At 40.3% G+C, this 17,331-nt stretch overlaps 1 protein-coding gene across 1 annotated transcript; it reads right to left on the bottom strand.

Moving 5' to 3' along the window:
* Positions 1-1,235: 1,235 nt before the first annotated feature.
* Positions 1,236-14,133, bottom strand: IYD (iodotyrosine deiodinase). The gene is made up of 5 exons (XM_032684327.1): positions 13,831-14,133; positions 7,077-7,271; positions 4,915-5,074; positions 3,546-3,702; positions 1,236-1,865 (listed from the first exon to the last, which is right to left on the bottom strand). Exons 1-5 carry the CDS (start codon positions 14,009-14,011, stop codon positions 1,683-1,685), a joined length of 876 nt encoding a protein of 291 aa, XP_032540218.1. The 5' UTR covers positions 14,012-14,133; the 3' UTR covers positions 1,236-1,682.
* Positions 14,134-17,331: the final 3,198 nt, after the last annotated feature.

The following is a 17,331-nucleotide window of genomic DNA, read 5'->3' as shown; positions in this document are numbered from 1 at the left end:
TTACAGCAGGTAAAAACTGCTTGTGAAGGGGCCTGATGTGGCAGAGCAGCATCTGCACAGAAGGAAAGCTTGCAACAGTGACTTTAAAATGTATTCCTGATAACTGGGCACCTGTAGCTGGTCAGCCTTGGCTGGTTCAGCCCATCCCTCTCTCTCTGACTACCTTTTAGACCTTGCAAGTGTGTAGACACAGGACTTCCTTATTTTATTTTATATTAGTTATAAGAGCTCATTTTAGATTAGGCCTGCATTAAGAGCTTCCTGCCATAGCTGTATCACTGAGGATGTGAAACAAGATTAGTACAATAGGTGAACACATTTAGGCATGCCTGCTAAATACCAGCAAAATGGTCTGCTAAAGAGAAAAATAATTTTTCCCACTGGGTGACTGAGGCATTGACATGGCTAAAATCTGTACCTGTGTAAAACATTATCCCTTCCACTTGCTAGGCTGACAACAGGTGATAATAAATGGGATTGACTTATGGAATTACAGAATCATAGAATGGTTTGGGTTAGAAGGAACCTGAAAGATCATCTAGCTCAAATCCACCTGCTGTGGGCAGGGACACCTTCCTCTAGCACAGGTTAGACTTCAGACAAGGAGCAGCGGGTCATCTCGACCAACGCCCAAGGAGGGCTGAAGCCAATTTGGCTGAATTTGCCTGCAGCAGAGATCCGGGTGGGAAAGTGTTTCGCAGAACAGAGACCTGCAGGAACGATGGCTCTCCGCGTTTTCACGTTGCGCTGTTCCCAGCGCCGGCGGTACCCGCGGCCCCACGAGGGGGCTCTGCCCGCACAGGGATCGGCAGCACCAGCGCTTCCAGGGCGCAGCTCCCGCTGGCGCCCCTCACATCTCGCTTTTAGTAAGGAGCGTTGCTTTTGTGGGAAGCAATATCCCTGGCTATGCCTGATTTGGTGTGACATGAAAGCGCCTCTCACGTGTCAGGGTCTGTAAAGCAGTTTAAATTTCAGGGTGTTAACCTGTTATAGATGTAGGTATAATAAACAGGATAACCAGAACAGTAGTTCCCTCTGGGCTGCTTCCAGTGGAAGCAGCAAATACAGGGGGCATGGTTGATAGCTACCATATGATCTAACTGGGCCTGGAACATGTATAAATAAAGGGTAACAAGGAAATTACTTGGATGACTTTTTCCTACTACATTTTCCCCAGTCTAATACCTGGTATAGACAAGGTATTTGAGATCAACCAAGTGGGGAGATCCTATCATATAAGAGAAAAATAGCATCCTTCTACACAGAGGGGGAAGGGGCATTTAAACAGTGATCGAGACAGCTGAGTCTGACCTCTTTATATCTTTTAATACAACCTTCATTAAAATTCTTAAAATAACTGTGTAACGGCAATCAGAAAAGTATAAGAAGAATATATATTCCAGTTCAAGAAAAGATTTGCATGAGAAAAATCAAGCGATGAAGGTCATTTAAATGCCATTGTCTCCTGGAGCAACTGCCTGGTTTCATAAGTAACGGCACCTGTCAAATGCACAACACTTGATTGCTCACTGCTGTTAGTAGCACTAAAAGAAATACAGATGTAAACTGCCAGAGCAACAGTGACATAGGGGGACGATGTAAAGAAACAGCAATGACAACTTCATCAGGCTGTTGCTTCCTAGCTGTCAGCAGGGATGCACTCCTTCCTCCTGGCACTGGGCTCACATGACCACCATGATGTCTTCCAGCGGCTTTCTGGTCAGCGCAGGCACAGTAGCATCTTTCTTGGGATAGCCAACGGGGAGCAACAAGAGTAGCTTCTCATTTGCTGGGCGCTGGAGCAGCACCCGGAGCTGGGGGCCACAGTTGAGGGGTGTGGAGGTCACCGTGTACAGACCTGCATTCTGCAGCAAGACAGACAGCAGTAGAGTGAGACAGAGGTCTGTGCTCTGTATGTGTAGCAGTTGTTCCCACCAGACCTGTATTGTCCTATTGACTAGCCCAGAAATGCTGCTCCGTTAGATCCTGTTACAGTCTTTAGAACATGTGATTTACTAACAGCCTTAATGGTACCATAAAAGAAGCCTACTTTGCTTATGGAAAAGTGCAGCTTTTCTCGATCACAGCAAAGGCACATTCTGCCTGCCACGTCTGCGTGCCATACAGCCGGAGCCTGCCCCCAATGCTCCACGCAGGGGGGGACCCAGGGTTACACTGAAGCTGAGAGGCAGTTGTGGGGATATTACTGGAATATCATCCCATGGAGTTGGGGGTTGGACTAGGTGACCTGTAAACCTCTCTTCTAACCCAAACTATTCTGCTTCTATGACCTGGCTTGCACAGAGAAATATTTCAGTTCTTGCCTCCATAGAACTGACAGGAAGATGCCTTACAGCTTTGTGAACATTTGCTCCCTACAGGGAAAGGGGGCACAGGCACTGTATCAAAAGTTGCTACAGGAGTCTGTTTCTGTCTCTCACAATGGCCATTGTTACAACTTATATCAGAACCGCAAAGTAGGTCTATATATCAGTGCTCCTCTCATACAAAATCTCACAAAAGACCAAAAAAATCTGACAAACAATAAAGAGCTGACATCATCCAAGGTATAAGCACATAGTTGACTCACTTCCTGACAACTGCATATGTGGATTTCGGTCTCTCCGTATATGTAATATGAGAATTTTGAGAGTCTTTGAGATATAAAAGTGAGCCAGTGAAAGGTGCTCAGGCAATGCACGTCTCATGTTTCATAATCTCTAGGATCTTCTCAAGAGGAGAAGAGCTAATACTGGTGGTGCTAAATGGTGCCTGAGAAGCAGCAATGCATGAAAGGAAGTGTCATTCAAAAGAGAATGGAGGAGAAATGGCAGTGCCTGGTAGGAAATTGGCCTAATATAAGAGGTGGCACCTTACTGTTATCCTGCTGACAGGCCAAGTTAACCATCAGAATAGCTTTGCTATTTAAACACTTGTGTGAGTACATCAGATACAAGAAGCAGAACTGAGCACTGAGAAACCACTGAGAAAATCTAACTGGCTGGTGTCAAACATGCTGAGCTTTAGAAATCAGTTCACTTTTAGAAATGCCTTGGAAAGACTGATTGAAATAGTACAGCCTGTTCTGTGGAGTATGTCCCTAGTTTTTTATTTTTTCCAGAATTGTGTACTAAAAGTGATTTGGTGTCAGGCTGTTTTTTAGGGATTACTGAAAAAAAGGGGCCAGTGTGGCACCACACAGCCATGCTTGGGTAGTTTGCAGAGCCTGTCAGCCCTGTTAGCATAAGGCAGAAACCACAGGAGCTGAAGTCTGTGCCTAGAAAAGAGTGACAACTCTGGAAGCTACATTACATTTTTCTTCTTGTTAACCAGTACTGATGATAGGAATTACCTTCTCAGATACAGACCTATATGGGATAACTTTAAAACTCAAAACTAAGACATATTGCCAGGAATTGGAGTATTCCAGAGGACTGTTAATGTTAAAATTTAAATTGGGTTCCACTCTCATTTGAGCAGAATAGTCTTGGTATGTAGTCCAAGCTAATAAACTGACTCCTAGTGTGTTGGTTCTGTCAACATACCTGCAGTGCAGCAAGCAGGATACCACAGGCAATAGAAACACTGATTTCATTATAGTAATGCGTCTTCTTCTTGCCATTTGGAAGCCGCCCATATACCTGCTTGAAAATGAGGATCAGATATGGAGCAGTGTCCAAGTACTCTTTGATCCAGTTTGTTCTGCAAAAGAATGTTTAAGACATTTATTTTACAACCTTTTCATTTTCCCATAAGCCACATTTACAGTCTGCAGAGGGGACTAAAGGTACATGACTATTATAGCAGTAGACTAAAGCTTAGAACATTTACTGCAAAGGATTAAGTATTATCAGCTTAAATAGAAACATTTTTGGGAAAAAAAAAGCTTGAATAGAGTTCTCAATTTTAACAGATTTGGCTGAGGAGTTGATGTGCTCACTCTGAAGAGTAGAATTGCATACAAATAAGCTACCTCTTATCTATGACTGGCCTCATGGGTATTTGCCCGTGAGATTATTTAATTCCTGGAATTTTGCAGATTTGCTTGTTACTAGCAGTGCCAACTTTTTTGTGATTGTAGGGAAAACTGCTGGCAAAAAAGTTCAAAACTTCTTTGTCTTCGATCTAAACCTAAATGTATTCTCATGGTAAAAAAAAATGTTACTTTGGTTCTGAGTATTTCAGCCCTGTTAGAATTCATTTGGCTCCCAATTTTTTAAATGAAAATTTAAATATATTAATTATGATGTAGGATTCAGAGAAGAAAATGTGCACTTTCTACTGTTTGCACTCAAAATATAAAAAATACTGGGGTTTAGTCATTTGCATAGCCCATAAATTTGCATAGCACCTAAGCACATGTAAAATAACATTATGAAATAGGTAGGGCACATAAACCCTACAAAGCTTTGTGCATATGTTTCATTTGACAAGCCAAGACTCAGTAAACATCTTCCCATTGCAAGAAGTTAAGCAAGTCAGTCAGACTTCGGAGGGCATTTGGAACAATTAAATATTGCATAATTCAGCACCTGGATAGGGTCAAGCCTTGGGGCTACCTCAGTCAGTAGCAAAGCTTCCAATGACTTCGGGAGCTTCACTGTTTGGCAAACAACAGGAAAAATCTGGGACAAGAGTTTCAGCAACAGAGGTTACACAGGAAAAAATAATGATGGAGCCAAATGCTTGGAAAACTTTCAAGATGAAGAGCATATAATACCTTTTGCTGGAAGCAATTTTATGAACCAGCCACCAAGGCACAATTCTATGCATATTTATAAGTTTTTCTTTCCAAGTGTGAATCTTAGAAATATATTAAAAGTGAGAGGGAAGAAGAAATTGAAAATTATATAAGTCTTTCCTAGACTAGAATATATCTCCTTTCAAACTCCTTAGCCAATTGACTTTTCATACCTCAATCTTTTCAGGTCATTAACCCATCTGTCTCCCATCCTTTTTTTGTAGTTGATTTCCTCTTCTTCTTCTACAATTTCACGAATCTTACGTTTTAAATACGAATCTTGCACTACCACGAAGGTCCAGGGCTCAGTGTGTGCTCCACTAGGTGAAGTACCTTCATACAAAAACAGGGAAAGATGAAGACCCAGGAAGGAGGGTGGGCAGTGAGAGGTTTTAGCTATTCCTTGTGAGCTTTCAGGCTGACCAAGAGTGATGGGAAAGCAAGTGAATGAGACGGGAGGAAAAGGACTGAGGCAAGTTCTGGCAGACAATCCTATTCATTTCTTTCTTAAAGAATGAGAAGTCCCATTCAAGGACAGAGATTAGTCCTTTCATACAGCAATCTTACAGGAAGGGTAAGTTAAGGATTTCTAAAAGTTCCTTTTGGTTCTTATGATGAAACAGTAACATGGTGCAGCATACGCCCATAGCAATTATATGGAAAGCAATGCACTGTCTGAATATGCAGCCAACTCTGAGACCTGATTTTAGCTAAAGGACAAAACTAGTGGCTTTCAGGAAAACATGGCTAAGTGACCACGCGCAGGAACCTGTCACTAACTGACTAAGATAAGGAGCTGCACAACAAAGACATCTGCCATACAGCATACAGCTTTGAGTTTTTTGTCCCAAAGGCTGCTGGTGTATGTAGATGTGCACATATAAAGTCTGCACTTGCTCACCCACCACCACCATAGGAGAATATTTTAACTGCCTAGAGGTTGAAAACCAGAAGCTGAAGGATATAGTTATCTGCACAGATTCACATATATATGGGTTAAAAAGACTGCTTAGATCTCTCTGATCCCTCACACACATTCAAAAATATTTGAAGATCTTCAACACATACAATAGTTGCTTACCTAAGGACTGATTTTAGCTTGAGAAACACTGAATAAGCAGCTTGAACTATCTTTATATATTAAAATGTTTTTTTATTGTGAACCTTGCCTCTCCTCAGGTTTGGGTAAAAACTGATGACATTTATGCTTCATTTTGTTTTCTTTTTCTCTACACAGCCCAAAGCTTTCAGGATTACTAAGTACTTCATCTGCACGCCAGGCTTGTTCGCTTTGCTGCTTTTGCCAAAACATGCTCAGTGTTTTAATGACTCCTAGTTAATTAGAGGGAGACAGAGACTCGTTACAGTGCAGCAACAAAGCTGCTTACAGTTTTTAAAGGGAAAACAATGCACCTCAAATGTTGAGAATCTTTATATTATTAATCCTGCTAAAGGCCACTGAGCTGTTTTCTAAGGCAGCCTGGAATATTTTCTACAGCAGGAGCAGCTGGCTCAGAGAATAAGAGAAATAATGAGGGTCAAAACCACTTCTAGGTGAAGTCAATGTTACTAAAGCAGAGATGAGATTAGGCCAGGACATGACAGTAATGATTTGAAATGCATAAATTCTCAACAACAACAAAATAATCAATTTCTGACGTTCCACCAAATAACCTTGATCAGGGTCCTCATCATAACACTCCAGTCATATGCAACAAGAATCTGGACTGATGTCAGAAGGACTGGAAAAGGATTTTTGTTCTAGACAGAAATTCTTTTTCTATAATAAACCCCAACCATTTATATCACCTGAAATATTTTGCTTGCCTAAGAAAATGTCATCACTATGTTTGTGGGGGGAACCCAAACATCAAAACCCACACTGGATATTATAATGCATTGCATTTTAAAGCATGCGAAGTACACATGGTTTGACATTTTTAAGAGAAAACACTTTAATATTTCTATTTGAAATATGTCTCACTAAACCATACACAAATTTTATTTTAAATAACATCTTTTAAAGGTTGAAAATTAAGTGTTTTGCTTCATGCTGTTGAAATGCTCTTCTTCCCTTATGGGTGAACTGCAAACACAAAGGAATTGGGAATGCTCCAAACAATTCCCCAACATATGGTTTGTTGTTCAAGCTGAGTAATTTCTGACCGATCAATGGGTGCTAATTCATTCCAGTTACAGGTGAATCTGGTAAAACCATAAGCAAAATGCCAATTTTCTTGGCTTTTCCACACCACCTTTTCACAGTTACACAGTTGAACAACAATGGTGATCCTTTTTTTGTTTTTTTCAGACCTTGAACCACTCAGTACCATACCTGCTGTTCTGATGACATTATCGATAACCTCCCTGGGGACCGGCTCATCACTAAGAAACCTGACAGATCGCCTCTTATTTAGAAGCTCATAAAATGTCTGTGACCTTTTAATCATTTCAGCCTCAGAGTAGCGCTCTGGAGTGAAGGGGACATGGGCAACATTTTCTTCAAGTCCTTGCCACTCTTCATCAACATCTGCAAGAAAACACAAGTGGTTAGGGATTTTTTTGCTGGAGAATGCTGTTGATATCCTTGGCATTCACCACTGGAACACACTTTGTCCTGCATTGGCATACACTTTACTTCTACATCACTCCTAAGGCAAAGTCTGAGGTTCCAGTTGACACAACTCATTGATCCCTAGCTCCAGCTGCTAAATAAACATCTTGTTTAAATACCAAGAGGTACGAGGGTCCTGGCTGGCTGTTGCAAGTGTGATCCACAAAGAAGTCATTACCTTCTCCACTTCAGCCTGCAAGCCTGCCTGCCTGCCTGCAAGCCTGCCTGCAAAAATGGGTTACAAGCTGAAACAGCAGTGAAAAACTGGCTAGGCCTTCAGCCCACTTTTCTCAGAAAGTAAATGTGAATACGTATGTTCCTTCTTGAGCAGTCTAATAAGAAAAAAAAAAAAACCAGTCTAGTTACTGAAGTTAAGGAGAGAGCTTAACTACCATTATGTGAAAAATCTCCTCTGAAGAGATGAATGTCAACTTTTTCAATATTCATGTTTCATAGCCAAAGCACTGCAAGTCTTAGCTCTGCAGAAATGTGACTTTGTGGTTAAGCTCTTTGGTTTCCCAACACTTCCAGCATAAGACAAAATGGATGACAGGCATCTATAGTTAGGATAACAATATATCAAATATAAGACGTGTTTCTTATCTTTAAATTAAGAACTCTAAATGGTTCCCCGTTTCACTGAAATCTGTCTCTCTGGGGTTTTTTATATCACAAAATGAATCTTCTGTTGTCTCTGAGATCTCTTTCTCCCCTTTATTCCTAGAATCAGCAGAGATAGCATTTTTTGCAGCTATGATGTGGAAGTTAAAGCCATTTAAATGCTGCATTTTGACTAGTCGATAGTATTGAGCAATTTGCAACAGAGAGCTGAGTCAGGAAAAATATTCCGGTTCTTTTTCAGTCACCATTAGTCTATTATTCCAGAATCATAGCAATTTCCAGTGCAAATTCAAACAGCAATTATTTCTGTGTTTTAGTAGTATGAAGTTGCCTTAGAGACTAGGCTGATTCTTTGTTCATTTTATAAACAGCAGTGAAATATTCACAAGTGTATTTCAGCATGTGCAAGAGGGTGAAATAAATCCACTTTCATACATTGAATTTAGACAGAATTATTCTGGTTCCCAAACAACACACATTTCATTTTGCATACCCAGAGAATTCTCTTTGTTTAGCATTTCATGCCTCTGTTGAGCACTCTTGGTCACAGTCTGCAAGGACCTGACTCCAGGTTAATGCGAAGCAGCGACCTGCTGTAAAAATTATTTTTGTGACCATCTTGTACAATCAAACTGAAAAGTAAAAAGGTACCTCTTCCTAATGTTCCCTTTGTGGTTTACATTTAGTAAAGTAGTGATGAATGTGTGCTCGTTTTGTGGTGTGGAGGTTTTTTTCCCATGAAAGAAGAAGAGAAGAAAAGAAGTGGAATTGCTGTTTGGTCAAGATACCTCAACTTAATAATAAGGCAAAAAAAGAAATGTACTTTCAAAGATTTTGAATATGGAAAAAAGGTGAGGCAACTAGTGAAAATGAAAAACCTTTATACCCTCCAACTGGGAATACTGGCAGAGGGAGGAGAAGAACCCAGAATTGAGGGAACTGACACACAAAATCAAAACTCTCCTGGCAATTTTTTTTTTAATAAATTCATCTAGTATTTATTCTCCTCTACCATGTGTCTACCATTCATTCTTAGCAGTTAACATTATCCATATGCTAAGATAAAATCATTATCAGGACCATCTGTTTAGTGTATGCTCTCTATATCTTTAATTGCTGTGTTTAGACATACTCCTGTTTGTATGGTCACATTATACAATACTACAAGTGTCTTGTTTACATCTCTGTGTATTCCATGACTTGATGGACAACAGACATCCTGCTGGTAAGTCTATTACCTTGTTACCCACATTCTCAAGATTGCCATCGATTCCATTGTACATTTACAGTAGTCTTCAGTCTTCCTGCCTTTTATGAAAATCTGAAATGGTTTTGGCTCAGGCATCCCATGAATCTCGTTTTAATGAAATCTCATTTTAGAAGTACTATTTCTCTAACTATCAGAAATTTCTCTCAGGATACATTTTAGGATGATGACTGCGATCTTCTCAGCAGTTCATATGGGAGGTTATAATCAGCCTACAAATCGTATAATAAATTTTGCCTCATTTTGTAGCAAAAAATCTTACCATGAGTTCCTAGTAACATAAGCTCACACTGAGAGCAACAACTTGTCATTTCATTTCTGTTGGCCACTTATTTTACCTACACTGACACTTCCCTGTATTGTTGGCTTCCACTCGTATATCATTAAGAAATTTCACGTGTCCTCCTTGATTTTATGCAAAGACCACTAGATAATATTAACAAATGGTCCTGAAACTGATCCTTGAGAAACTTCAGTCTAGAGGAATGCGTTTACTTTCCAAACAAGCTCTTTCAGTTTCTTCTCTAAGGAATTGCTTCCTAAGCATAAAATTCCTTTGCAAATCTCTTTTCCAGTGTAAAGACGATGCATAGGAAAACAATTAAATAAATGCAAAGAAAGCTTTCAGATCTTTGGACATAAAATTCTGGGTAACTGACCCTGTGGTTTTTTGCTTGATTAATGGCAGACTGCTACAAAATCTGCCACTACAGGAATCCCAGTAGTGAATCCAATCTTGAACTGAGTGTGTGGCTAAAAGAGAACTAAAAGAGATGGATTGCCTTACTAGTGGGTTATAAATAGTGCCTAGCAGGCTGATCTTGGAAACCCCAAGAGTTGGTTATAGAACTTAAGCAAAAGAAGTAGCAAGTGGAGAGGCAGACTCTGGAAGAAAGAAGCCAGAATCAAAATATTGTGAAAATTACCTCAAACTGGAATATAGTTACAGAAGGTTTTTAAGATCTTCAGAGAAATTGAGTGGCTGTTTTATAAAGAGAAGACTTGCTGTTTTACCTAGTAAATGGAAAGCTAAGAGGTGATCTGATTGCTATCTATAAACCACAAGAGGATATATACCAGGGCTGGAAGAGTATCCTTTAAAATATGAAGAGGAAGGAACAGGAAAAATGGGTATACAGTAGTATTAAATAAATTTGGGCAGACAAGCAGGTAGAGAAGGATTTTTAACCTATAGCATGGAGTTCTGGACCAGCCTTCCAGCAAGGTTAAAGAAATAGGGTCATGAATGGCCAGTTTTCATGTTCATTCTGCTGATGACAAGGCTGGATTTGTCTGCAGCAGTAGGAAGATAAACACAGTAATGCATCATGTACATCTGAGTCCTGTGTTCCTAAATGACACAAAACATGAACTGTTATTGAAATGGAAAATTAAATTGCTACTGCCTAATTCATGTCAGTAGTATTATTAAGATATGGGAAGTCTTTGAAACTGGGGAGAAGAGAAATGCTTTTAAGTGGAAGAGGTCTATTATGAAAAGTATGACAAGCAATGAACAGTGCATTTTCAGAAGGAATATTTGGAACTTCCTACATTGCTTTGTATTCTTTAAGTAGAGTGTATTGCCAATGTCTCCACAATTAAATATATAGTAATAAAATATCTTTGTTATTAATCTGTGCAACTGATCCCCGGAATAACAAGGATACAAATATAATTCAACCACATCTTCCACACCGCTGTAAACTGGGTCTTTACTTTATCCATCACTTGTACGGATCTGAATATATGATCAAGAAAGTGATTGATATACATGAAGACTGGACATGATTTTCAGTAGTCCAGATCTAATTGTGTAAATCTGAATCAGTGGGAGATGAGGTACCACCACTTTGGGACAAGATGCCCACTACTATTAGAAAGTCCTTGTGACTCATCATTCAAGGCAAGGCTAAAGAAACACCTTTTTCATCTGTATCTAATTGGTAGTGCAATGGCCTAGTGCAAGACGCAGTCAGACATATACATACACAGACCATTCTTGCCAATCCACAGCACAACAATCGCTTGTTCTGGATCTTATAAATGAAGGGGAAAGTTACAGGACAGATAGGCATGTAAACAAAGCTGCAGTGCTGCCAGTTAAAGCATTAAACAAATTGACTGAGTGCTTTGCACCTAGTGAAGGAACTGGGTTTTTATCTGCTCCAAGAAACACTCATCTCTTCAGCTACTGAAAGCAGAACACACATAAGCTCCAGAGCACTTCTACCCTTCATTGCCAATAAGTGACCTTACTGAGTCTGCCCAAGCAGTTCAGCTAATTACACTAAATGCTCTCCTACTCAAAGGTATGCCCCTCTCAGGTCAAACATCCCTGACGGTGCCACTTCAGTGAAGGTTCGTGATATCTACAAATAAGGTCAGTGCTTTTCTTACAGAGTGCTTCTCATGCTTGGCAAATAGACCTTGTTTTGGTAATGGATACAAATCAAACAACTTGATCTTAAGCTATCCCTTCTTGTTCCGGAGTCTATTGAAAATTCAGCTTGTTCACCTAGGGCAGCCCTAGATTCTAGCTTTAGACAAGGCCTTAGGAATGTTTCATCTCACCTAACTCCAATTCTCTTCAGAGGAACTTTATCTTTAAATACAAGCCAGCTCGAGACATTTAAATAGAAACGAGCTTGTTTCCGTAAGATACGCTAATAAAGTAGAATTTACACAGCATGTAAAATATTCTTTACTATTATAATATCTCTGTTTACGTCCATGTTTCCATTTCAGCATCTAGTACAGTCAGTGAAAATTTTAACACTGACAAGTGTTAAATTTTAACAAGGGGAATACATTTTGATCTCTACTTAGCAAATTTCCTTACCAGCTCTTCTACTTCTCATTGCTACTCTTCTCACTTAAGCTGGACTTTTCCCTGCTGAAGAAAAACTTCCCAGAGCATGATGAAATTATTTTAATTTTTCTAGAGATAAAAGACATGGTTTGAATCACATACCATTAAGGGAAAGATAATTATTTATTATTAAAAGCAAAATAGCAAGAAAACCGATTTTAACATTGAATGACATGGTAAATTGAGAAAGGTTTTATTTAAAAATAAATAAATCTTTTAGCAACAGCACCAATATGTCTACCTGTCAAATTTTTTGCAAGGAATTTGAAACTAATACAATTTTGAATTTAGCACCTGAATAAAATGGTAAGCAACTAGCACAGAAATTAATGACTTTATATATGCAGCTGTGGCAGTGAGGCTCCTTGTTAAGAACTAATAGGTTTGCTTACTTAGAGGATCTAAATTTTTAAACTGATAGAAACAAGCATAGTCCGAGATGATGATTCATAAATTATCATTTGAACTACCCTCAGGAATTTTAATTTGCAGCAATTTAACTGAACTAGCAAGCCATCAGTGACAAAAGAATTATGCGATAATTTTATGCAGAATCTATTTTGCATTGAAAAAAGGAGGATACAGCACATGAAGTAATTTTTAAAGAAATTTTATGTATTTGGGAATTAGTCAACATGGTTTAAAATGTTCCAGGTATCAGCTGTTTCTGGAAACTGATACAAAACACTAACTCAAAGTACACTGAACACTGAGAAAGGAAGAGAAATAATGGATCTTAGGAATAAGTATATGTACAGAAGAACAATATGTTTCAAGATTTCTAGAAGTGGAGTCAGGGAATGTGTCATACGGCACCAAAAAAAAGAATCCCCACAAAAAGCCTTTGAAGCCAGCTTGAAGAAAAGGGGAAAAAAAAAAAAAAAAAAAAAAAAGAGAGCTGTATTAACTACAACTTTAAAAGCTTCATAGGAATAGAACTCTGTAGATTTTTATTTCACAAGGAAATAAAGGCAGTTTATGGAGGATAGTTAGGAAGCAAGAAGAAGGAAGGGTACATATAGTGTTTAGACTTTTGTCCAAGCTGTGCATCAGAAACAGCTACTGAAAATAAGAGTCATTCTGTACGGTTTCAAATAGGCAGTTGAGTGAACAGATTAGCAGCATCACCACATTCTGTTCTTGAGTATTTGATCAACATAGCTTTCAAATGGTTCTAGTTTCAGCTAAAGCTCTCAGGGACATTCTCATAAGCCACAAATGGAGGACTTAAAACCATTTCCAACTTTTTAGGGGTGTTGAGACCAAATATGTAGCACTGGGTGGTAAAGTGGGATGAGATGTCTACAAAATCAACTTGCAGATATAAACTGTCTGCTCAGGTCTTCCCTTTGCTTATAAGACCTGGGAAGAGGTTGGGGGGACTTTAGTAGGATCTCCTTTCTTTCCCTATATTGCCCATAAAGTCCCTCATAGGTTTGAGATCTGCTGTTCAGAGGAACAGACAGGGGTCTTTGAAAATGTGTTTTCTTTTTGCTCTCTGACCTGGACCTGGAGGAATTAGAGGTTTACACCAACAGTGACATGACATGAGGACTGCCTCCTTCCTGGGAGCTGACAAGCTCAGGGCACAGTAGCAGAATAGCATTATACATTACTGTCACTGTGGAGAAGTCCAGAGGATTACATCTCCTTTATTCATATCAGCAGACAAAATTCAAACAATGAAGTGTTCAGATGGATAAGATTTTTCTTACCTTCTTCATCCAAGGTGTGGTCAGTACCATCTTTTAAATCTTCGTCCACCCACGGGCAAGGTGTCAGCTTGCTTTTAACATCACGTTTTTCCTTCTCTCCATTAGTTTTCTTTATTATTACCCCAATCAAAACACATATAATGGCTATAAAGACTGGGGTGAGGGAAGAAAAGAGTGTCATGACTATGGAAATATGGAGCCTTTATTTCAAGTTCAGTAGTTTCTCACGGAAAGGAAGGGCTAAAGAGGAAAGAGCAGAACAGCAGTAAGCAAAAAGGGGTGGACCCAAGGTTCAGTCCTCGATCATATCCTGCTTCTACTTTTCAGTCACCTCCCCCACAATCTTATCTGCAATGTGCTCCTGCTGTTAATAAACAGCTCATGCCATTAAACAAACTCCAGACACAGGCTTATATATTTTCTGGGTAGAAACAGTTTATAAAAAGCATGCAGAGGCACTAACCATATACAAACACATAAATGCTGTCCAGTGCAAAATAAATTTTAAAAGCCTACCACCTTTCAAAACCCCAGACTAAGGCAAAAGGTTTCTCCCCTCTTATTTGTATTGCTATGGTCGTCCCAGTAATCTTTCTTGTAACAATGATTCTGAGAAGAGCCAAGTGGGAATATGACTTTAAAAACTGATGGCATCTCTTCAATTTTTAATTCATAAAATTAGTTGTATTACATGTGTCCTGGGAAATCAGAATATTACCAATTGAATACCAGCTTGCAGCACCACCTTTGGCTATGTAAACAGGTCAATAGAACAGTGGTAGCATTTCCTCTGTGTAAAGTATGAATGAGATGATTCACAGAACTCTGTATTTGTGCTGGATATTCTGGGGGAACTAAAAAGAAGAATACAGGGAATCAAAGTAAAAAATATTTGAGGGCTGCAGTAAATTTTATCAAATTCTTATCAAAGATTAAAAATCAATATGATCCTGGTTTAATACAATAATGGTCAATGTCTAAATGTTTAACCCATTTTTTACTTCAGCCAGCTGCTTGGGAATTGAATCAACACAGCAGCATGGAATTGATGTCTTTATCTGGGACTGTTGGGATATACTGGATAATGAAATGTCAGATGTCAGTAGGTGCTGAAGAGTGTTCTGGAGAGCAGGGTAAAGGGATACTGACTGCATGCAGTCACCAGTGCCCATCAGCCCTTTTTAGCATCAGCTAAGCACCAGCCCTGCCAAGCCTTATCCCGTGCTATAGGAGGTCAGTTCTGAAGTCCTAGCAAGTTAATCCCATGCCAATCCACGGCAAATTAATCTGCGTTTTGAATAAGCCTACCCGAGATAAAAGGGAGGAGTCTTGGCTGTAACCATTCCATGAGATGGTGAGCCCCAGGGCCCTGGCACATCTCGCACTGCAACAGGCACCTGCAGGGGGCATTGCAGGTCAAGCCTAAAGCATTCCCGGTTTCCTCAATGTGAAAACCAGGACACACAGGGGAAAGAGAAGTTGGGATATGCACAGGTTTCATCCTGACAGGTTCTCAGTTCATACCCTGCTACTCACATCTCTCAGTCTGCTGTTTTTGCAGTACTGGGCACACCCTCATTGGTCCCATTTGACATTGTCAGTCAAAAGGCTCCCTATCTTCCAATGCTTCAGCAGATACTGCCAGCTGCCTTGAAGATTGGTCTGTGTGTTGGGAAGCACAGATTAATGACCAAGCTGCTGCAAAGGAAGAGGAATGTGTGGCCATGCCAGTTGGCCACACACAATGATAGTCTGGCTAACAGTCCAGTCATGCTCCTTTTATTAAAAGGGCAAGGCCAAGAAAATTGCTCAGCTGTGCACATAGTGTGCAGACATACTTAGAGGCAAAATGAAACTACCTCACAACTTGTACCCAGGCTGGGCTTTCTCAGTTGCCCAGCTCAAAAAAAGAATAAATGTGTTACTGCTGTTGTAGTGCAACCTACTGCAACACACAGGCTCCTGGTCCCTGTAGGTACTAGTCCTTCCAGGCAATGTATGGGATCTGTCTAGATCCCCAGGGATCAGGGGCAGCCCCAGGACCAGCCAAGTGTTCGCCCAAGTCCATCGGAGATGAAATAAAGAGGACATACAAAAGTTGTGCTTAGGTTTCTAATCTAATCCAGTAAAGTTGGCAACAAACTGGCACCTACCTCTGGCTAAGAGGACGACTTGCTTGATAACCGAAGCCATGAGTCTTGACTTTCCTGCTCTCCAGTCAATTTGTGACCTAGGACACATGCTTGAGTCATTGATACTGGGCTGCATATATAAAAAGCCCCAAAACACATACACTGTACAGGGACAGAAAGGACAAAAATTATCACGTGGGGAAAAAAACAAATGGAAATTTATCCTCTCTATCTTTGATTTAGAGTAGTTATTTAAACTCATTTGTCCTGCCTTCTGGACATCCAGTCGTGGGGAGAAGTACTTCACCTTATTCTAATTAGAAACAATGAATTCATTCATGCAACTAGAGAAGGAACCTGCAATTTCATAAGGCACATTTTCAACATCCCACTCTGTAGCAAGAAAGGGAAAGGGAATGTGGTCTGAATGGTGCTGACTATTTCTCCCACATGGAATATATTAACCTTAAATATTCACATACACATAAACTAGGATCTGGATGTTTTGCAGCTGAGATTCCATCCCGTGGAGAGAAAAGTCTGTGCTGAAAGAGAGAAAAGCAATATAGATGGCTGAATGATGTTATTTGGAATAACTACCTCTATTTGGAATGCTGGGAACTTTGTAATTGCTCCCTCCTCTGGAATACCTGTGACTTCCTTAAAGGTGATATTAATTTTTCTCTTATAGAACAGGGAAAGAAAGAAAGCTAAATGTAAGTCCCTTTGGTATTAACTTAAACAAAATCTACAATGGTGATCTCCTTTTATCATCAGGTGACCCACCTGGTGGATGAGGGGAAGGCTGTGGATGTGGTCTACCTGGACTTCAGCAAAGCCTTTGACACCATCTCCCAAAGCATACTCCTGAAAAAGCTGGTAGCCCACGGCTTGGACAAGGGCACTCTGTGCTGGGTTAGGAACTGGCTGGAGGGCAGGGCCCAGAGAGTGCTGGTGAACGGTGCTGCATCCAGTTGGTGGCCGGTCACTAGTGGTGTCCCCCAGGGATCAGTGTTGGGCCCAGTCCTGTTTAATATCTTTACTGATGATTTAGATGAGGGGATTGAGTCCACCATTAGCAAATTTGCAGATGACATCAAGTTGGGGGGGAGTGTCGATCAGCTGGAAGGCAGGAGGGCTCTTCAGAGGGACCTGGGCAGACTGAAGAGATGGGCTGATTCCAGTGGGATGAGGTTCAACAAGGCCAAGTGCCAGGTCCTGCACTTTGGCCACAACAACCCCCTGCAGTGCTACAGGCTGGGGACAGAGTGGCTGGAGAGCAGCCAGGCAGAAAGGGACCTGGGAGTTTGTATTGACAGGAAGCTGAACATGCGCCAGCAGTGTGCCCAGGTGGCCAATGACTTCCTGG

The sequence above is a fragment of the Chiroxiphia lanceolata genome, chromosome 3 (assembly GCF_009829145.1).
Source record: "Chiroxiphia lanceolata isolate bChiLan1 chromosome 3, bChiLan1.pri, whole genome shotgun sequence".
Lineage (NCBI taxonomy): Eukaryota > Metazoa > Chordata > Aves > Passeriformes > Pipridae > Chiroxiphia > Chiroxiphia lanceolata.
This window is presented reverse-complemented; position numbering and strand designations above follow the sequence as displayed.